At 40.6% G+C, this 22710-nt stretch overlaps 1 protein-coding gene across 2 annotated transcripts in view; it reads left to right on the forward strand.

The window, feature by feature from the left end:
- The window catches only part of HERC2 (HECT and RLD domain containing E3 ubiquitin protein ligase 2), a 176555-nt gene that overhangs the window by 70805 nt on the left and 83040 nt on the right, over positions 1-22710 (forward strand). For both annotated transcript variants that reach the window (XM_084771347.1, XM_084771348.1), the window contains exons 31-43: positions 839-972; positions 1417-1590; positions 1665-1801; positions 1915-2066; positions 3143-3334; positions 9226-9413; positions 10015-10207; positions 12751-12933; positions 16619-16800; positions 17252-17399; positions 17475-17671; positions 18201-18431; positions 19232-19370. In XM_084771347.1, coding sequence (XP_084627473.1) covers positions 839-972; positions 1417-1590; positions 1665-1801; positions 1915-2066; positions 3143-3334; positions 9226-9413; positions 10015-10207; positions 12751-12933; positions 16619-16800; positions 17252-17399; positions 17475-17671; positions 18201-18431; positions 19232-19370 — 2250 coding nt within the window. The remainder of the gene's footprint in view (positions 1-838; positions 973-1416; positions 1591-1664; positions 1802-1914; positions 2067-3142; positions 3335-9225; positions 9414-10014; positions 10208-12750; positions 12934-16618; positions 16801-17251; positions 17400-17474; positions 17672-18200; positions 18432-19231; positions 19371-22710) is intronic.

Genomic DNA, 22710 nt, shown 5'->3' on the forward strand with positions numbered 1-22710 from the left:
CAGCACACATCTCTTCTGCTGAGCTGTAGCACCAGTTACTGCCCTGCCTCCACTTGTTAATATTTATGTCACTTATAACTATTTTTTGTGCTATAGAATCTGTAGTGTCACATGTTTCCAAAGGACTGAATGGCCTCAAAGTCTTAGTTACTCAACCTTGCTCTTTAGAAGAGACTTGCTGATGGCAGACTCCTCTGCTTCATGGCTCCTCTTTGTTGTAGTGCCTTCACTTCTTTTGTCCTTGACATGATATGGCAGAGTGTTGTTTCTAGATGTCATGAGAGCGTCGTTGTGATAGCTTTCACTTCTATGGTTTCAGCGTTATAGCTGATGATGCTATTCTGTGCTTTCTTTGAAGAAAATATACATCCTTTTTGTCTTTCTTTTTCTGTGATAAAACACTATAATCAAAAACAACTTGGGTAAGAAGGGCTTATTTTCTCTTACAACTCTCAGGTCACATTCCATCACTGAGGAAAGTCAGAGTAGGAACTCCAAGCAGAGCTAGGACCTGAAACAGAAGCCACAGAAAAATGCTACTTACTGGCTTGCTTCTCATGACTTGTGCAGCCTGGTCTTTTTTTTTTTTTTTTTTTTAATTAATATACTCCAGGACCACCTGCCCAGGAATGATATGGGCTGGGATCTCCCACACCAATCTCTTATTAAGAGAATGTCCTACAGGCTTGCCCACAAGCCAGTCTTAGGGGACCATTTTCTCAGTTATGGTTCCCTGCTTCTGTCAAGCTGATGAAATAAACCGACTTATTCATTCTCATACATTAAAATATATCTTAATTAAAAATTGCAGAAGTGATTTTTATGTTTTCAATTACAGTTCCTAAGAAACCAGAATCTACTGATGGTGAAGAAAAAATTGGAAATGAGGAAAGTGATTTAGAAGAAGCTTGTGTTTTACCTCATAGTCCTATAAATGTAGACAAAAGACCCATTTCCATGAAGTCTCCCAAGGTGAAGTATTTTCTGTTATTCTTAGATTGGGTGATAGAAGCACTGCACACAAAGGACTCTCTGGATCATGCTGTTGTTGCCTTTACAACTATGGTCCCACGCTCCTTAATAAACTTGGTTTACAGCGTTCTGGATAGTCACACTGCTGGACAACTATTAACTTCTGTTTTTGGCTCTGTAGTGCATCTTTTAAAAAATGTATCATTTATTCATTTCTTTCATTTATTTTTTGAGAAACTTTTGGGCCCTGAGGCTGTTAATATTTTTAAAAGTAACTTATTACTTGCTTTCCTCGCTTGTGTTACGATGCTTTAGATTCTGTTCCTGGTGATAGCAAAATGAACAAACAATAAAACTACTGTTGTTACCTGTGCCTATTTAAAGAATGTTTACAGTACATGATAATAGGGTAAACTAATGGTTCACATTGTTCTTTCTTGTTAGGATAAATGGCAACCACTGTTGAATACAGTTACAGGAGTTCATAAATACAAATGGTTAAAGCAAAATGTGCAGGGCCTCTACCCACAGTCTGCCCTCCTCAGTACAATCGTTGAATTTGCCCTTAAGGAAGAGCCGGTAGATGTGGAAAAAATGAGAAAGTGCCTACTGAAACAGGTAAGACTTTCTGTGGCATGGTTCTTTGCATTAAGTCAGATAGAACACTGACTATGAATATTGCTATTTTGCAGTTGGAGAGAGCAGAGGTTCGTCTGGAAGGGATAGATACAATTTTGAAACTGGCAGCCAAAAGTTTCTTACTTCCTTCTGTGCAGTATGCTATGTTTTGTGGATGGCAAAGACTTATTCCTGAAGGAATTGATATAGGGTAAAGCTTTATAAAATTTTTCTCAAGTGTGGGAATCTTGGCAACACACTACTGTTGTTTTGAAGTTAAAAGTGACAATGTTCCAAGTCAAGTTCTGTTTCTTTGTTTGAAAGGGAACCACTTACGGACTGCTTGAAGGATGTGGATTTGATCCCACCTTTTAATCGGATGCTGCTGGAAGTAACTTTTGGCAAGCTGTATGCTTGGGCAGTTCAGAATATTCGATATGTTCTGATGGATGCAAGTGCCAAATTTAAAGAGCTAGGTGAGCTAAAGAAAAAATGATAATTAAAAGGCTTTATTTTAAAACTGCTATTACAGTAATGCCTGCGATTATAGCACTTTTGTATATTGTGGAAATTTCTAAAATGTCACTTTTTGCTTTAGGAAACTTTGTACATCAGATTAATAATCATAGGTGATTTTAGCTTTTTGTTTCTTTCCTTAAGATTCACAATATGGCAGAACACATAACCTCAAAATAATCTGATAAAATAAATTAAACTACATTATTGGGAGTGTTGCACCATGTACTTTTAAGGTGCCAGTATGCTATACTAATAACCTTTCTTGTAAATAATTTGAGTACTTATAGATAAATAATAAGATTAATTGTATGGTAGTAAATTGAAAGAGGCCTAGAGACATTTAGAAAACATCATAATACATTTTTAGAAACTTTAGAGCTTTATTGTATAATAGGGAGTGCCACACTTTGAGATGCTCATCCTTCAAACTTTTAAATTGGTAGTTGTTTGGAATTTTTGTTCTGTTTCATTTTATTTTCTGGATCTTACTGTGAGACAGGTTTATACTATGCAGCTTTTGCTGGCCTGTAACTTAGCATTTAGGCCAGGTTGGTCTTCAACTCACAGTGGTCTACCTACAGAGCACTGTGGTTACAGGTGTGTGCCACCACTCCCCAACCCTAAGTTGTCAGTACTGGGAGATTGTTAGCTACCCCTTCATGATCTCTGGTTGAATATTTGAGGTAATATAACTGGGAACAGCTCATCTTCCTTCCTTAAACACAGATGTCATTATTACAGCATTCAACTTTACAATAAAGGTGAAAATTATGCTAGAATTTATCACTAAACTAACTTCTTTTCTTCTCCTTCATAACTCCACTTTGAAGACAGAGATAGAGGGTCCTGGAATGTAGATGATGGTATTATCGCAAAAGAATATAGGTCTGCCTTAACCACATTATGTGGAAACCTACTTAAAAAAAGAAGTTACATTAGTGAATAAGTAATTAATAACAAACTCCAGTGTGCTTGGATTCATGTGTATTGTGCCTATAAATAAGGAATTCAAATGACTGTCCATCCTTGGTAGGTATCCAGCCTGTTCCCCTACAAACCATTACCAATGAGAACCCAGCGGGACCAAGTCTGGGGACCATCCCACAAGCTCGATTTCTTCTGGTGATGCTCAGCATGCTCACCCTGCAGCATGGTGCAAACAACCTTGACCTCCTGCTCAACTCAGGCACGCTGGCACTCACACAGACAGCACTAAGACTGATTGGTAGGTTGGCATTGGCTGTGGGTCCTTTGGGAAAAATGTGACTTTTACCTTTTCTCTTTAGCCACCCCCCCCCCCCAAAAAAAAACCACACTCATAAAAGCAAGCCTTTTAACTGTGCTGTTTGTAACTGAACAACATAAGGGCCATTAACATTTTTTTTCCTTTTTGATCTTGTTGCTTTATTTTTAAAGACAGGATCTCACTATATATACCCTTGCCTAGCCTGGAGCTCTCTATGGAGACCAGGCTGACCTCAACTCACAGAGATCCACTTGCCTTTGCCTCCAGAGTGCTGGGATTAAAGGTGTGGGCCACTAAACTCATCAGGGACATTCACATTTGACCAGCTGTTACTTCTGTCTTGTTTCAGAACATTTTCATAAACAAATCCACATCTATACTCATTTATCAATCACTCCTGGTTACCCCACCCTACTGACCCTGGTAACAAATCAGTTTTGTGCATCAGTAGATTTACATTTTTGAGTATTTCATGTAAGTGCAGTCATGCAAATCGTAGGCTTTTGTATTTGGATTTTGGGATGTCCGAAGATATTATTACTTGAATATATGACATTTATACACTGATGGACAATTGGAATAATTTACCATTTTACTTTAGTGTGTAGTTTTGCTAGGAATGCTTGTATATAAATTCCAGATTACCTATCTGTGGTGTTTTTTATTATAAGAGGAGCAGAATACTGAGGTCATGTAGTGATATTACAGGTGGATACTGCACTAGGGAGGGTACCCACTGGGATATCCAGGATGTTTTGTTCAGAGTAGGATCATACAGATAAAAGAAACCTAACACTTTATTAAGGAAGAAAGCATTTCTGAGCTGTAATATGTACTAGTGAGCCGTAATATTTGGGGAATGTTAAGAATATGGATGGCACCTGTACTGTGCAGATTGGGATAGACTTACAGTGCACAACTTTTGTACACATGCTCTGTTACATACAACCTCAGTAGGGAGAGATTTCTAGGTTTTCTGCTGACTGGCTTCTTTCATACATTCTGCTCACAGAGACTCCCTGCCTCTGCCTCCAGAGTGCAGGCAATAGGTCTGCTGTGCGCAAATGTCAACTTCTCACTGCTGCACTCCTGCCCAGGGATATGAGGTCCACTTTGAATGATTAGTGCACCAGAGTCTGCCACTGAGTGGCACATTGGCTCCCCCATGCAAGTCCAAACTTAACTGATCTTTTGACAGTTTTCCTGTTGTAGTTAGGGGATTTAGGCCATCTCACTGAGTGTGAAGTGCTCACTAATGATTTTTGGTTTGGCTTTCAATTTAATGACAAATGGCATTGTTGCCTGGTTGCATCTTTGCAGAAATGTCCTTTGCCAGGTGTTTTTCTTTTTAAATGAGTTGGATTCTTTGTCTTTTTTTTTTTTTTAATTGAGCTATAGGAATACTAGTAAAAAGTACCATGTAAATGACCCAAACATTTACAGCTCTTCCAAAAATATCTTGGATGCTAGACTTTTGCGAATTTGCAGACCTTTAACATGTTTTATAATTTGCGGATAAATTCTCCTGTCTTGTGACTTTTATTTTCCTTTGATACATAGAAACTTTTAGTTTTGATAGTCTACCTAGTGTACTTTCCTTTTGCTGTCTGTACTTTGGGCATTACCAAAAAGCCATTGCCAAGACTAAGGCAATGAAAAGTATCTATTATTTGTTCTGCAGGTTTTATTGTTCCAGCTCTTATATATAAGTCTTTTGTACATTAAAAAAAAATTACACTTATTTTACATCCTGACTGCAGTTTCCCCTTTCTCCTCTCCTCCCAGTCTCTCTCTCCTCCCCACCATCTACTCCTCATTGGTTTGTCTTCAGAAAAGAGCCAGCTTCATTGGATATCAACTAGCCATGTCATATCAAGTTGCAGTACGACTAGGCACCTCCTCTTCTATTAAGGCTATGGGAAACAGACCCACAGCTAATTATTAGGTGGAGCCTGCGGGATCTGATGGAAGATGGGGAGGCAGAATTGTAGGAGCCAGGCCAGTCAAGGACACCACAAGAAAACCCAGAGAATCAACTAACTTGAGTCCATTAGGGTCTCACAGAGACTAAACCACCGACAGGGAGCCTACATGGAACTGACCTAGGTCTTCTGCATGTGTTAGAATTGTATAGCTTGATCTTCTTGTGGGACTCCTAACAGTAGGAGCAGAGCTGTTGCCTGCCTTTGAGACCCTTTTTACCTACTGGGTTACCTCACTTGGTATGATCTTTTATAGCTCACTCAGGATGATTTTTTTCTAGTTCCATCCATTTGCCTGCAGAGTTCATGATTTCTTTGTTTTAATAGCTGAGTAGTTTCCCATTGTGTAAATATACCATATTTTTCTTTACCTGTTCTTCAGTTGAGGGGCATCTGGCTATTACAAATAAAGCTGTTATGAACATAGTTGAGCAAGTGTCCTTGTTGTATGGTGGAGCATCTTTTTTGTATATGCCCAGGAGTGGTATAGCTGGGTCTTGAGGTTGAACTATTTCCTGTTTTCTGAGAAAGCAACAGATTGATTTCCAAAGTGGCTATACACATTTGTACTCCCACCGACAGCAGAGGAGTGTTCCCCTTTTCTCCACATCCTCACCAGCATGAGAGCCGTCACTTGCGTTTTTGATCTTAGCTGTTCTGACGGGTGTAAGATGGAATCTCAAAGTAGTTTCAGTTTGCATTCCCCTGATGCTTCACTCTGTAGAACAGAGTAGCCTTGATCCATCTGCCTCTGGAAGTGCTGAGAGTAAAGGTGTGTACTACCATCACCTGGTTTTCTTCTTTCCTTCCTTCCCTCCTTCCTTCCCTCCTTCCTTCCTTCCTTCCTTTCATCCCCTTTCATTTCTAATTTTATGGATTTTTCTCTTTACATCTTTTAGTTTATTTGGCTAACATTTTACCAATTTTACTGATTTTTGCCAAGAACTAATTAATTTCATTGACATTTGTGTTCGTTTTGTTGTTGATAGTGATGGCAGTGGTATTTGTCTGTATTTTGTTGGTTTCAGCCCTGAGTTTGAATATTTCTTGCCATCTACTATTTTTGGGTATTACTTTTTAAATTTTGTTCTAGAGCTTTCAGGTGTGCCATTAAGTTACTACTTTAAAAAAAAAAACAGTATTTTAAAAATTTATTTTATATAGTCATGTAGTGTATAACTTGCCTCTTAGAGCCGCCTTCATTTGTATACCACATATTTGGGTATGTTTTTATTTTCATTCAATTATAAAAAGTTCTTAAATTTCTTTCCTTATTTCTGTCTTGATCCATTTTTTACCCAGTAGTGAGTTGTTCAGTTTCCATGAGTTTGTGCACTTTATGTTGTTTTTGTTATTGCATATCCATTTTCTTTTTCTTTTTCTGAGATAGGGTTTCTCTGTGTAGCCTCGACTGTCCTGGACTCTGCCTCCCTGAGCGCTGGGATTACAGGTGTACACCACTGCACCTGGCTTGATATCCAGTTTTAATTCTTGGTGGCCAGATAGGATACAGGTTGTTACTTTAAGTTTCTTATATCTGTTGGGACTTGCTTTGAGCCCAACTAAGGTCATTTTTAGAGAAAGTTCCATGAGGTGCAGTGAAGAAGGTATATTCTTTTGTGTTTGGTAATGTTCTGTAGGTATCTGCTAGGTGCATTTATTTAATGACATCATTTGGCTACAGCATTTCTCTTTAGTTTTTGTTTAGATGACCCATTTATTTTGAAGTCACCCACTATCATTATGGGAGGATCAATATGTGATTATGAACTTAGGCAACCTTGTGTTTCGTGCACAAATCTTTGTAATTGTAATGTCTTCTTGGTAGATTTCTCCTTTGACAGTATGTAGGGTTCTTCCCTATCTCTTCTTACTCACTTGGTTTGATGTTTATTGTTAGATATTAAATACCTACACTGGCTTGCTTCCTGGGTCCATTTGCTTGGAATATCTTTTTTCATTCTTGTTCTCTGAAGTAATGCCTATCTTTGATGTTAAGGTGAATTTCTTGAAAGCAACAGTAGGATAGATCTGTTTTTTAATTCATCCTTATAATCTGTTTTTTTATGGGGGAATTGAGACCATTGATGTGAGAGTTATCAATGAGCAATGTTTGTTGATTCCTGCTAGTTTCTTGTTATATTGTGGGTTTCCCCCAACCTTGATTTGTTTGTGTAAGATCATTTATTCTTTCTGTTTTCTTGGGTTTGATTAACCTCTCAGACTGAAGTTTTCTGTAGAACTGGATTTGTAGTTAGATACTGCTTAAATTTAGTTTTATCATCAAGTTTTTTCCTTAGTCTAGTGTGATTGAAAGTTTTTCTGGGTATAGTAGTTTGGGCTGGCATCTGTAGTCTCTAAAGAGTTTGGAACATCTATCCAGGCCCTTCTGGCTTTTATAGTTTCCATTGAGAACTCTAAAATTCAGGTGTTGTTCTATTGGATCTGCCTTTATATGTTACTAGGTCTTATTCTCTTGTAGTTTTTAATATTCTTTGTTTCTTTCATTCATTCTTTCTTTGTAGTTTAGTGGTTTGGTTCTTACGTGTTCTGGCGAGTTGCCTTTCTGGTCCATTCTTTTTGGTGTTCTGACTGCTTTTTGTACCTTCATGGGGACTCCTTCTTTAGGTTGGGCAAATTTTCTTCTCTGATTTTGTTGCAAATATTTTCTGTACTTTTGATTTGAGTTTCTTCTCCTTATATTTCTTTTATTAATAGATTTAGTCTTTCCACAGTGTCCCAGATTTCCTAGATGTTTGTACCTGGATTAAAAAGAATTTTTTGGGGGGGGTGGGGGTGGGGAGGAGGCTGTCTTGTCTTCTGTCTTGTCTTTAATGCCTGAGAGTCTCTCTTACATCTCTTTTAACTTTGTTGGTGAGGCTTACCTCTGAGGTTTTTGTTTGACTTACTAAATTTTTTTATTTCTAATTGCGTTTTCTAAGTTCCTGCTAGGTGTGTCCACTGGGGGTTCTAGGTAGAACCTGTTCTTATGTATTTGGGGCTGGTGTGAAGGATTGGGGATAAGCTAGAAAGGGGAGGCTGGATGGTTCCACAGGAAAGAGGAAATCTGGGTTTGTCATGAGGTTGAACAGAGTTCCCATGGAATACAGTTAGAAAGGGTGGCCAGGCCCCTTCCTGTAGTCTGCTACAACAGGGCTGGGAATGAGACTGGGGAATTTGCAATGGAGAAACTGAAGGAGAATTAAGATTACCTACCAGATTCTTAGGCTGCTATGGCCAGTGGGTTCCTAGGTAGAGAGTGCTATTGCATATTGGAGGTTGCCATGAAGGACTGGGGTGAGGGAGAAAGGTTGGGTTCTGCCAGTCTGCAGTCCCCAGGGAATGGAGGCAGAGAGCAAAGACCCTTTCAGATGGTTAGCGACAGGCCTGGATGAGGCTCCAGTGTAAGTTCTTTAAACTTAGTGCTAATCAGTTCTTCCTGTGCTCTTTGTCTTGTCTCTGTCTGTGTCTCTGTGCCTCTCTCTCTTTATCTCTGTTTGAGATAGGAACCTTCTGTGTAGACCAGATTACTTTGAACTCATTCTCTTGAATGCTAGGATTATATGATGTGCCATCATATCTTGCTGATGTGTCTATTAAATTTGGATAGAAAGCTCTGCGCTTAAAAGAGCACCTACCACTCTTGCAGAGGACCCAAGTCCAGTTAGTGTCCAGCACCCATGTTTGGTGGTTTACAACTGTCTATAACTCCAGCTCTAGGAAAAGTGATGCCCTCTTTTAGACTTATGCTGCCATTGTCCCCCACATGTACAAACCTACATTTAGACATAATTTATACATAAATAATTACACAGTTTTAAAAAAAACAATAAAAAATAGGACAGTGCAGCTAATTATAGGCTCAGCTGTTGTTTGATATTCTGACAGGTCCTACTTGTGACGGTGTTGAGGAAGACATGAATGCTTCTGCCCGGGGAGCCTCTGCTACAGTGTTGGAAGAAACAAGGAAGGAGACTGCTCCTGTTCAGCTACCTGTTTCAGGGCCAGAGCTGGCTGCTATGATGAAGATTGGAACCAGGGTCATGAGAGGCGTGGATTGGAAGTGGGGGGACCAGGTATTTAGAGATTTCATTAACATTTTAGGACATTTAGCATACCAATCAATGGAAGTTAAGAGTAGGTGGCTCCCTGGACTCAGGACTCAGGACATGTAAGGTTAATAGATGGCTTAGCTGTTGATTTCTGAACAATAAAATGTAAGCAAAAGACATTAAGGGAAGTATTGTCTTTCTCATGATATCATGTGGATTTTCTTAGCCACATGCTAAACATGGATTTTCTTAGAAATGAATTATCTGAGACCTCATAATAGTGTTTTATCAACAGCTTTCTTCCTTTGGAATGGTTGGTAGAGTATTTTTGGAGGGCTAGGTTCCCACCCTAAGGCAGTGACTGAGGTCTTTGGAAAGAGCACTTCGATTGCTGGGACAGTCAATGCATTCGTTCAGAGAATCCTTCATGTCCCATTATTTGATAATTGAACATGAGCACATGATTTCATGGCATTTAAAGATGATATGATCTATATTTTTTCAGGTATGTTTGGGTCAGGAGGAGTCTAATGGAAAATCTGTGTACAGAATTCATACAGGACCTATGGTGGGTCCAGAACAGGACACATACTCTCTTACCTGGTCTTTATTTTTGCTTTTTCAGGATGGGCCTCCACCAGGCCTAGGCCGCGTAATTGGTGAGCTGGGAGAGGATGGGTGGATCAGGGTCCAGTGGGACACAGGCAGCACTAACTCATACAGGATGGGAAAAGAAGGAAAGTACGACCTCAAGCTGGTGGAGCTGCCTGTGTCAACACAGCCCTCTGCAGAGGACTCAGACACAGAGGATGACTCCGGTGGGTGACACTCAGAGTCTTGTACTTCAAGATAGCTGGGTAGATTATTGTTCATGTGTTGGATACCTGTCCCATCCCTCTGGGGAGTTAGACAGTGCTCTCGCTGCACGACTGTATCTTCACCTTTATTTCCTGGTGCCCTTTTCTGAGTAGGATGGAAGACAGGGTGCAGCATTTCTTTTTAAATTACATCTTAGAAGTATGTTTATTTGCTTTAGTGTGTGTGTGTGCGTGCACTCACCTGCATGGATATAAGTTAGAGGACAATGTATGGGAGTCAGTTCTCCTTTCATCAACCATGTCTCTGGGGACTTAACCTAGGTTGTCAGGTTTGGTGACAGGTATTTCTACTTGCCGATCCTTAAAAACCAAAACCAGAACCCTATTCATTTGTGTATTTAGTGGGAGTTGAGGCACAGACACTCTGCAGCACAGCTGTGGAGGTTAGAAGACAGCTTGTAGGAGGCACTTCTCTCCTTTCACCATGCTGATTCTGGGGAGCACACTGAGGTTGTGAGGATTGGTAGCAAGTTCCCATCCTCACTAAGCCAGCTTGCTACTTACTTCTGATTGGCTTGTATGGTTGGCCAAAGCCTGGTAGTAAGTGGCATGGTAGATTCAGTGTTGTCAAACTTGACATACAAACTTGAGACACAAGGTATGGCCTCAACTTTAAGCACCTCCATATTTATTGATTTAGAATGCTTCACATAATGCTGAGTTAGTAAGTGTTTCATCCTATCCTGCAACACAAGAGAATTTGGAAGTGGATCCATGAAGTTTGTTCTAGTCAAGGAAATCCAGTGCTATAAAAAGGCATTTTTTAGACGTGTACAAAAGACTCTGAGATGTGAATGTGGTATCACATGCTAGCCTTGCTGAAACTGAGAGCCAGCGCTCCTTCCTATGGTTCTGCCGGCCATTGTGTGTAGTGCCATCAAATGTTAGAAACAGCTGTGACAGCCATCAGATGATACTTGGATGGTGTGCTAAGGAGAGAGCAGCTAATTTGGAACACGAGAGAGGCTGTCGCATGAAATTGAGTAGGCTCAGAGCATGCACATTTAGGTTAAAATGACAAGGGCTTGCTGTCGATGACTGCTAGAGTGTGGTGGCTGTAATGTCAGTGCATTTGAGTTACAGTATGTGCCTCTGGGCCACATGAGGCCCTTTTCTTTTCTCAGCTATATCTGTGGGCATTCCTAATTGTAGAGTTAGAGCCAGGGAAGATGTGACAGTGGTGGCCTTGTCCTAAAGCTAGATTTGACTGGCTGTGCAGGTGGCCTATCACACGCTGATGCTTTGCCTTCACTTGGGGTGTAGCTCCCAGACATTTGATAAATTGTCTTTCTAAAGAAGGGAAACCTTGTAGTCATTTCTTTGCTTCTGAGGTATTTAATAAGGTTACTTTAACAAAATGATACTCCAAAGTGTTGGTATAGTTTTATCCACTTTATTTGGGTTCTTATATTTCTACCTCCCCTCCAACCCCACAACACTAGGTAGGAGAGAAAGGTTAGAGGGGAAAGGGGCCTTAGACCTCTTTAGACTTAGTTCCTTGGGGCAAGTCCAGTCTTCATAGTCAGTATATCCATCAGTCCAGCTTACCAGCAAACAGCAAACTCAGTAGCAGGACGAACCAGCAGCAACTTTCTTCCTCCTTGGGCTCCTTTTTTTCCTCAGTGCTCTGGCATTGATCTCTTCTCAGTGGCCTCAGAATTAAACTATCTGCAGCTGGCAAAGATCATGCTCCTCTCCAGGCCTCCACAAGGCAATCATAGTTAACAGTTGTGGACAAACTAAGATAGCCCCATAGCCCACACTTGGGATTAAAACAAAACATTTACATAACGTAACTGAGTTCTTTAAAAAGCCAGCAATTACACTAAAGTCTCATTTTTTAGGGTGGAATAGATAGCTCAGTTCATAAGTACTTATTATTGCGCAAGCATGAGGACCTGAATTGGATTCCCAGATAAAAGCTGGTGTGGTAATACATGTGCTTGTAATCCAAACTCTGCTTGCTCTCCGACTCACAGGTCAGACATGCTATCCTAATCAGCAGTTTGCAAGTGTTAGTGAAAGGTGTCTCAAAATCAAAATGGGTGTTACCTGAAGCAAGAAGACACCTGAGGTTTTCCTCTGGCCACTACACATATGTACACCTGCACCCCTTCCCACTAAATCTCATTTTCTTTAAGGAAGGTGGGGACAGAAATGATTGGGAGAGCCAGGTGTAGTGGCGGGAGACTGAGACAGGAGGCTCTCTGTTGAGCTATGCTGAACAACATAGTGAGACCCTGTCTCTTGGGAAAAAAGAAGAAAGGGAGAAAGAGAATTAATTCTAAATTTCACCTTTTCTTGTGATATTTCCCTTTCTAGTATTAAAAGTTTGTTAGATCTTTGTATCTTCTTAATTTTACTGTGAACCTAAAAACCTTCAAAGTCATCAAGTCTTTGAAAAGAAAAAAGAATGTAGTATTAAATGCCATCCACAGACAATTTTATTTGGGAATGCTGTTTCTTATTTCCATCCTTTTCAGAAGCTGAACAAGGTGAAAGGAACATTCATCCCACAGCGATGATGCTGACCAGTGTTGTGAACTTACTGCAGACTCTGTGTCTCTCTGTTGGAGTTCATGCTGACATCATGCAGAACGAGGCCACCAAGACTTTGTGCGGACTGCTTCGGATGCTAGTGGAAAGCGGAACAACAGATAAGCCATGTATGAAATGAATAATTGTGAGCCACAGAGACTCAGCATGGATGTATGTGTGTAAATCTCTCGTGTTTGTGTGGTGTGGATAAATCTGCAGCATGTATGTGAGGATTTATGTAATATGGTTCCTGTGGCTGCTGTATAAGGCATTATAAACAAGATGTGATAAATGAATCATGGCAGAGCTAGTTCCTTCTGAGGCAACCAGTGAGAGTCCGTCCTAGGCTTCTGTAGCATTGGTGGCTTGCTTGGCATTTTTTGGGTTGTACACACATCAACCTTGTCTGTATATTCTTGTCCACATGATTTCCTCTGGCATGTGTTCTTGTGTGCATTTGTTTGAGATTTACTTTTTGCAGGGATACCTGTTAACCTCATCCAGTCTAATTTATATATCTCCAATGACTCCGTTTCCAAACAAGATAATTTTTGAGATACTAGGATTAATTAGCACTTTCATATGCGAGTGGGGTTGGGGGAGCTGTGTGGGAACTAGTCAACCTCTAATGCTGCTCCCCTAGAGTTCTAGAGATGAGAAATCTTCAAGGCAGGTTGTCTGCAGAGCCATGGTCCTTCCCTGATTTCTAAAGGAAGATCCCCTTTTCCTTTTCTTGTCGATCTTGTGCTCTAGATTTCACTGGTAGTCTCTGCATCTGTCTTCATGTGGTCTGCATCACATTATGACCTTTTTCCCTCTTGTGGGAATCTGCTTTGACTTCAAGTCAATCTAGCATGTTATCTCAGTCTGTAGCATTAATCTGCAGAGACCTTATTTTCAAGTAGGATCAAATGTTGGTGTTCTCAGTGAGTGTCAAAAGTATTTATGGCAGATGCAGCTGAAGAAGTGTGTGCCTAAGGGTGTGTATGACTCAAAGAACTTTTGAACCTATGTGACTGTTAGCAGATTTGTGAATGTGAATGCACACATATGTGCTTGGATACATTTGTGATTGGATAAGAGTATCCGTGTATTAGCTCTGTGTGCGTGTTTAGATTTCAGTATGTTTACATGAGACAGAATGTGCTTATGATTGCTGAACGTTTTAGTCATATTTCTCTAGAGAAAGAGAGCGGATAGAATGAATCTGGTTCTATCAGTATAAACTTAGCGTTTATGAGCTAGGCTTAAAGGCTGTGGTCCGACTGTCCCAGCAAGGACTGTCTCCCAACAGGAAGTCCAAGAGTCCAGTAGTTGTGTGGTCCACAAAGGTGAATGTCTCTACTGGTTTTCATTATATGCTAGAATCCCAAAGAAGTAGGCTTTAATACCAGGGAGGGAACAAGCTTGCCAGTGAAAGTGAGGGCAAGCAGGCAAAGAGCAAACAGGTCTTCATTTATGTCAGTGATTCTCAACTAGTGGGTTGCGACTCCCTTGAGGGTCAGGTGACTCTTTAACAGGGGTCACATATCAGATATTACTATTTATAACAGTAGCAAAATTACAGTTAGAAAGCAGCAACAAATAAGAGAAACTGTATTAAGTAACCATAGCTTTAGGAAGGTTGAGAACCACTGTTCTATGTCCTTTATGTAGGCTGCCACCAGAAGGTGTAGCTCAGATTTAAGATGGGTCTTTCTACGTCAAATGATCTAATCAAGAAAAATCCTTCACAAGTGGACCCCGCATCTTGGGTTTTAGTTAATTTCATGTAGTCATGTTGAGAGCCAAGAATAGCTGTCACCATGAAGGGCTGACTTTGTGTTGGAAGCATGAAGGTTTGGTTTGAGTGAGCGAGTATCGATGTGGGCAAGTAGTTGCATCAAGTGTAGTATGAATGAACATGTACATATGTGCCAGCTGTATGGTTGCAAGTGTGCGAGAGTAATTAGAATGAGCATATATGAAGTATGGGTGAGTGTACAGGAGTGATTGAGGGTACGTAGGTGTGCTACTGAGCTGAGTACAAAACCGAGTATGCGTAATGAGCATGCGTAAGTGGCAGTGGCAGTGAAAGTAAGGGAATGCGTATGTGGATGAGGGGCATAAAAATGAGTACATGTGGTTATTGAAGGGACCCTAGCAAGCTCAAGCATGACCAACATGGCTCTGGCAGGCCTGGCCCTTCTCCTTAGACCTTCAGCCTTGCTAAAAATGTCATTCCTAAAGCTAGCCACCAACGTCTATTTCCTTATGTGGTCACTTCCTTCTGAGGCTGACTACCAAGATCCAGCTATCAAAGTATGGAAGGCCAGCAATCAAAAGCCCCCTTTGGCCCAATTAACCTGTCTAGTTAAAATTAGCACCTCATCCTAACACAGGGCTTCCCCGTTTACGGTTATAAACCGCCATTTGCCTATGGGCGGTGTGTGTCTCCTCTCTGTTCTTGTTCCCTTCCCCTTCTCCTTTGTCCTCTATCTCATTTGTTTGTCTCTTATCCATGCCATTTGTTCCTCTAGTACAAATAAATCTCCCTTGTACTGAGAACTTGGGTCTTGGGGGTCCTGAGCTGATACTGTCCCCTTTCAGTTGGGATAATTAGTGATAGTATGGATGCAGGTATTGAGTATGTATACGTAAGTGAGCACGTGCATTGTGTCTGTGTCAGATGGCAATTTGTGTGATTGTATTATTGTGAAATTATATGGGAGTAAAGGTCAGAATTTTGAGTGTGTACTAGGAGGGGGTTTGGTTAATGACACAGCAAGAAAGTGAGCACATGTATGTGCATAGATGGATATGAGTGCAAATGCATGTGTATGCGTGGTTGAGTGTGTCTGAGTAATTGTCTAAACATATTTTATGTGTATATGGGAGAGGGATTGCATGGAGAATGTGGGCTTGCATGCTAAGTTCTAATATGTATATGTATGATGAATGGGGATTGCATGGTTATGATTCTACTAGTGATTGTGGTAGTGGTATAGGAGAGCATGTGTGGGTGTATGTGAGTGACTATAGCAGAGAATAGTTGAGTATCTGAGTAATTTTTTGGTTTAATGTCATTAGTATATATGTGAATTTATGAGAGTGAATATTGGTATGGGAACTCATGTCTTGCATGTGTCCCTGTCCCTGTCCTTCTTGGAGGGCAGAAAGGCAACATGGGGCCATGGGAAGATAAGTCACTGCTGTTTTAGCAGTAGGATCTTGGAGGATCCCAGCAGAGACCCATGGGAACTGAGATTTCAGGCTGCACATCTAGCTTGAGAGGGAGTAGAAGGGGACACATCCTGAGAATCCAGAAGGAACAGAAACTTTATTCTTCCTGGCATATTAGCATGTCCCTCTAATCCCAACATTGGAGAAGTGGAGGTGGGAGGATTGTGTGTTTTGGCTACATAAGAAAAAAATCAGGAAAGTTTATTCTCATTCTTTTAGTGCCGAGTTCTAAGCTCGGATTGGACATTTTATTATGTAGATCAGAATGAGACCATGGGGACCTTTAAGGCACATGAGATTACAAAGTATAATAGATACACATTGTAAACTGCTGCTGTTAGCATTATAGTTTACATTGCCTAGAAACAGTATAAATGGATTAAATTAACTAATTTGAGTTACATGCTCTTTAAAGTTTTTTTTTTTAAATGGTGTGAAACATTTGTTGAGCTAAACTAAAAGCCTCCCTCCACTCCTCTCACATAGTCCTTATCGCCAAAAATGCATTAGTTGGTTATTTATTCATGGGGGTTGTGCTATTGCTCTGATTTCTAGGGACTTGACGCCAGCATGTTTTGTGTCTCCTGGCAGCTCCTCCAGACAGACTGGTGGCCAGGGAGCAGCACAGGAGCTGGTGTACACTGGGCTTCGTTCGGAGCATTGCACTCACTCCACAGGCCTGTGGTGCTCTCAGCTCCCCAAGGTGGATCACTCTGCTCATGAAGATTGTGGAAGGGCATGCGCCCTTCACTGCTGCCTCGCTGCAGAGGCAGGTAATGTGCTGGTGGTAAAACTCGGTTCACTGAGAAGCAGGGCAGTACTGAAGTTACCAGACCCTTATAACCAGGCTTCTTCATTGACAGTGAATATAGAAAATAGCAACAAGTAAAACAGAGTTGTTCTTCTGGCTTTGGCTGCTGAGGTTCTTAATTACTGCAGTTATTTAAGTTGCTAATGAGTTTATTTGTCTTTTCACAACTGCTCTACTAGTTGTGCCCATTGGACTAGTAGAGTGGTTTCCAATAATTAAGTTTAAAGAATGGTTTCCTCTTAAATATACACATTTATTTTGAATTTCTAATAATCATTCCGATTAACCAACTTGATTAATAATGAATGTCAAAGTTGTACATCATTGATTTTATTAAAGGATAAAAGTAGAAAGAAGGTAAAAATGCCTAATGTCTTTGTTTGACATTGTCATTTTATGTTGTGTTTGATCAGATTTTAGCTGTTCATTTACTACAAGCAGTTCTTCCATCATGGGACAAGACAGAAAGGGCACGGGACATGAAGTGTCTTGTGGAGAAGCTGTTTGGCTTCCTGGGCAGTTTGCTCACGACTTGTTCTTCTGATGTCCCATTACTTAGAGGTGAGTGGCTGTGCCTTTTCTTATTAACTCCTGTTTAGCAAGCAGCGTGTAACACAACTTTTCTCTCTGCTTCAGAGTCCACACTGAGGAAGCGGAGGGCCCGGCCCCAGGCTTCCCTGACTGCCACCCACAGCAGTACTCTGGCTGAAGAGGTGGTGGGGCTGCTGCGCACCCTGCACTCCCTGACCCAGTGGAATGGCCTCATCAACAAATACATTAACTCCCAGCTTTGCTCTGTCACACACAGCTGTGCTGGAAAGACGTCAGAAAGGGTGTGTTCCATGTTTTCAAATAAACACGGTGGGACCTTAGCTATTAAATTATCTTTTAAAACACAAAGCATTAGCTGGGCGTGGCAGTGTATGCCTGTAATCCTTGCACTCAGCAAGGTGGAAGTAGGCAGGTCTCTTGAGTTTGAGGCCAGCCTGGTCTACAAAGCAAGTCTAGGATAGCCAAGGCTATACAGAGAAACTCTGTCTTGTAAAACCAAAAAAAGAAAAAGAAAAACACAAAGCATTTTTATTTCAATATTTAAGGGCATTTTAGTGGAAATAATTATTGAAGAAATTAACAATTCAGAAAGTAAGCATAGTGTATGCCTGTATTCCCAGCTGCCTAAAGGGTTAAGGCAGAAGAATTGCTTGAGCCTTCAAGTCTGGGACAACGTAGTGAGATCCTTTGTGCTAAAATAAATTTATAAATAGTAAATAAAATAAGATGACTTAAGTTTAGCCAAACTTGTAGGGACAGGCAGCTCGGAGGGCTTTCCATTTCATACTTGCCGTTTCCCTTCTGCACTAGGCCCTGTTAGAAGACTACTTCCCAGACTCTGAGAACCTTGAAGTGGGGGGCCTCATGGCAGTTCTCGCTGTGATTGGAGGGATTGACGGCCGCCTGCGCCTGGGAGGCCAGGTCATGCATGATGAGTTTGGAGAGGGCACAGTGACACGCATCACCCCAAAAGGCAGAATCACTGTGCAGTTCTGTGACATGCGGATGTGCCGAGTTTGCCCACTGAATCAGCTCAAACCGGTATGTAACTTGTGCTCAGCTCCCCATGGTTAGGGGTGAAGCTGGCTTGTAGCCTCAGAACTTGCAATGCCAGTCCGGAGACTTACCTCATTCTCTTCCTGTGCTAGTTTATACTCCTACGAAAGGCTTCTCTCCTAGGAAGCGTACAGCCAGGGTACTTTTAGCCTCATAGACATAAAACAGGATTAACAATCTATAAGGTAGTTTTAACAGTTTAAAATGGGAGTTTCTAAAAAAATTTTTATTGAATAATTGGACTTCTAAAACAATGATTTCTTTAAAAAGTCTCTTTAGTTAGCAAAATGATTTTTAATCATGTTGAGTGCCATAGCTTAAGTAGCTGCTGTAGCATAAGCCTGTGACTTAGGGATAATAGAGAAGGTTTATATAATTTTGATGTAACTTAAGTGCAATTTGACTGTAATTTTTAAAATAAAATGAGTGTTTTGGTTATTATAGGAGTAAATATATATAGAAAATTAGAATGTACAGAAAAATGTCTTAGATTATAGCTACTTCCCTCATGTGTTATTGACAAGCTGGTAATGAAGCATTAATATAGATGATAGCTGATACACACATGTGTGTACACACACACACACACACACATACACACACACACACACACACACACACACACACACACACTTTCTCTCTTATCTTCCTGTGATTTTTCAGAGTTATTCTCAGGTAGGACATGACTTGCAGTATGTATATTCAGGGCTCATGCTCTAATAAGCTTCAGTCTATTTGTTAACCTCATTAGCAACTCCTTGAAAGTTTCTGTGCCCTTTCTTCAGCTCCCTGCTGTGGCCTTTAGTGTAAACAACCTGCCTTTCACGGAGCCCATGCTTTCTGTCTGGGCTGAATTGGTGAACCTTGCTGGAAGCAAATTGGAAAAGCACAAAACAAAGAAATCAGCCAAACAGGCCTTTGCAGGTGAGTATATAGTGCTCTTGTTTAAAATAATGTGAACCAGCATTGTTTGCCTTTATTTAGAGTGGGTTCATATGACTGCTGAAGCTTTGGAGTTCACATGGATTTAGCACTTACCAGTCTGTAGTTAGGAATATAAGATACTTTTTAGAATTTTGCCTTTGACCTTATATTTGGAACCCATGAATTCTGACTGTCAGTGTGTATTCTTAGCAAACTCTCATGATATTGAGTTCCTTTCTCTCTGCTGGCTCTCGAGTGCAGGACACCCCAGTGTCAGCCCTTTGTCTGTGTGTGGTGGGCAGCTTGCTTAAACCTTTTTCCCTTAGGCTCTGGGATACTATCCTTGTGGTTTTCCTTTTCTTGCCTATTGTTCAGTCTGAGAGTTTGTTTCTTTACTTGCTCCTTATACCATTGGAATCCTTTTGGCTTCATTTGTAATCCCCAACTCAATCTGTCTGCCAGTTTTCTCTCCATATTCGTCATTGTTGCTCTAGACTTTATGATGGCAATCACCTTTATTTTGAGTCTGCAGCTCACAACTCTGAATGGAGGGCCCATGGATATAAGCAACTGTTTGCCTCAAATTCAGACTACTTTCTCCCAGTTGCCACCATGGTAACCAAAATGTTCTTCCAGTTGGTCAAGTTTAGTGTCCAAGGGCTCCTATATTTTTATTCTCTAAACCTAACACTTGTGCTGGGTTCAGGGTAGACTGAGGTGGTGGGCATAGAGTTGGTGACTGATCACTCAGCAGACTTTTCTGGGGGTACAAAGTTTGATTCTCTGGTCTGGAAGCAAAAAAGAAGAAAGAAAAGGGGGAAAAGAATCATACACTCACACACACACTTGATGGGCGAAGCAAGATAAGCTGCAACAAGCAAGCTCTAATAAACTCCAGCAGTTAGACAGACACACACACACACACACACACACACACACACACACACACACACAGGATGGCTCACACTCCAAAGAGTGAGCTCCAACCACTTTACATATATCCATATACACATAATCACAAATATACGTATACACATTTGTTGGTGTAGTTTTATCTACTTTATTTGAGTTCTTATATTTCTTCCTCCCCTCCAACCCCACAACACTGGGTAGGAGAGAAAGGTTAGAGGGGAAAGGGGACTTAGACCTCTTTAGGCTTAGTTCCTTGGGGCAAGTCCAGTCTTTACAGTCAGTATATCCATCAGTCCAGCTTACCAGCAAATGGCAAACTCAGTAGCAGGACGAACTGGCAGCAACCTTCTTCCTCCTTGGGCTCCTTTTTTTCTCAGTGCTCTGGCATTTAAGCCATCTGTGTCCTCAGAATTAAACGATCTGCAGCTGGCAAAGATCATGTCTCTCTCCAAGCCTGTAACAGTTGTGGACAAACTAAAAAGCCCCATATCCCACACTTGGGATTAAAAACAAAAACATATTTATATAACATAACTGAGTTTTCAAAGAAATCAAAACTTCCACTACACAATACACATATGCATATATACATGTATGCGTATATACATGTACACATCTGGTGGATGGAACAAACTCCAACAACTTTATTTTTTCTCCCACAGCTTCTATGTTCTAGCAAAATCTTTCAAGTAGTACAAAAATCACAATGTACTTACATTCTATCTGTCTTTAAGTGCATGATTATAGTGAATGTATGTAAGAAAAACATGTTTCCCAGTACCCTCACATGTTCACATGTTCTGCATATTTTATGCAAAAAAATGATTCCCAAGAACACACATGCATTTACAGCTAAGCAACTTGTTATAGATTAACAAAATGTAAGCAAGCAAGGTAATTTTTTTAGCCACTTTCTCTTTACTGGCAGTCTGCAATTTGCAGTTACAAAGAAAAGAATCATTTTTATTATTTATCTTATGAAGTAATGTTGGAGGATATTTGGTCCCATTGTGAAACCCGATATTGTAAAACCCTGTTTCTTTTTTGGTTTGGTTGAGCCCGGATACACTCCTTTAATCCAAGAGCTTCTTATACACAGAATTTTTATAAAGTTAACCCTAGGTCAAGAGGCAGAGCTAGAAACCAGCTGACAGGAATTAAAGAGTAGGAGGGACTTTGAGTTGAAGGGTATTTAAGACAGTGTGGATAAGAGGGGGTTTTTGAGCTATGAGCTAGCAAGCTTTTTGGCATTTAGTCTTTTTGCTTTTCCTCTTGGTCTGCCAGCTGAGCTAGCAAGCTTTTGGTTTTTGGATTTGGGCTTTCGGCTTTGGGCTTTTTGGTTTTTTTCTCTAGTACATGAGCTGAGTAGGAAAGTCAGCTGGGTGTTTTCTCTGCCTCTCTGAGCTAGCAGGTTTTTACTCCAGCATTCTTTCCCGAGTCTTTATAATGAATGACTAAGACTTTACTTTCTTTAAAACAACAATGTAATCTTATAAAAATCTTAAAAGAATTACAAGTCTAAACTTTTATATAAAAACAATCAACCATTTCTACTTTAAGTCCTCAAGATGCATATCTCCTTATTTATAATTTTTATGAAATCATATCAGGAAGTTGAGGGCGAAAATGAGTTCAAGAAGTTAATCATTGCCTTGATCACCAGCCCAGCTTCATCCAGAGTGCTAATTAGGGTATTGTTTTTGCTCCCTAACCTCAAAAAGTCCCTAGCTCAACTGTTAAGAGTGTCTCTTTCTGAACTTCGAATTTTTCCTCAGATTTTCTACAATCAGAGCCACTGACAAAAACATCTTAACCTAACCTAGTTTTCTAAATTCTTTCTAAGGGTAGTGGTCACTGTTAGCAATTTATATCTGTAGGTTCTTCTCAAGGGTGGTGGTTGAGTCATTAATCTGCTTCAACAGCAATGCCTGAAAGAGATCGAGTATTGTTATTGTGAGTACCAGTGATATTGCCCAGTGAGGGATGTGGTGACCACAAGGGCAACAAGCAGAGAGATGCTCCATAACATCATAAAGTCCTCAGGACATGTAGTTGTCAGGCCCCTGCCTCTCAGCTGCACACCCATTGTGGTTGTGCTAACTGGTGGGCCGTATTCTGCGTGGGCCTCATCACCAGGACCCCCTGCTAAGGAAAGCTGCTCCTGTCTGTACAGACTGTCTTGTGGTTTTCTTTGTCTGCTGTCAGACGTTAGTAGAACAGCTTCGCATCACTGGACCAGAGAGCTCATTCTAGGGAAATGGCTTCAGTTAAACTAGATGCTTCTACAGAATCCCTCATAGGAATATTACAAGAAAAGATGAAAATGGTTTATTTGTGTCTGGTTGGAATTTCAGTAATTTGGGAAACATTTAGTGATGGAAATAAGTGCTTATGTGGTGCTAGTCTTCAGTTCAGCCTGTGAGGATGG

Source organism: Acomys minous (assembly GCF_964271855.1).
Source record: "Acomys minous genome assembly, chromosome: 2".
Lineage (NCBI taxonomy): Eukaryota > Metazoa > Chordata > Mammalia > Rodentia > Muridae > Acomys > Acomys minous.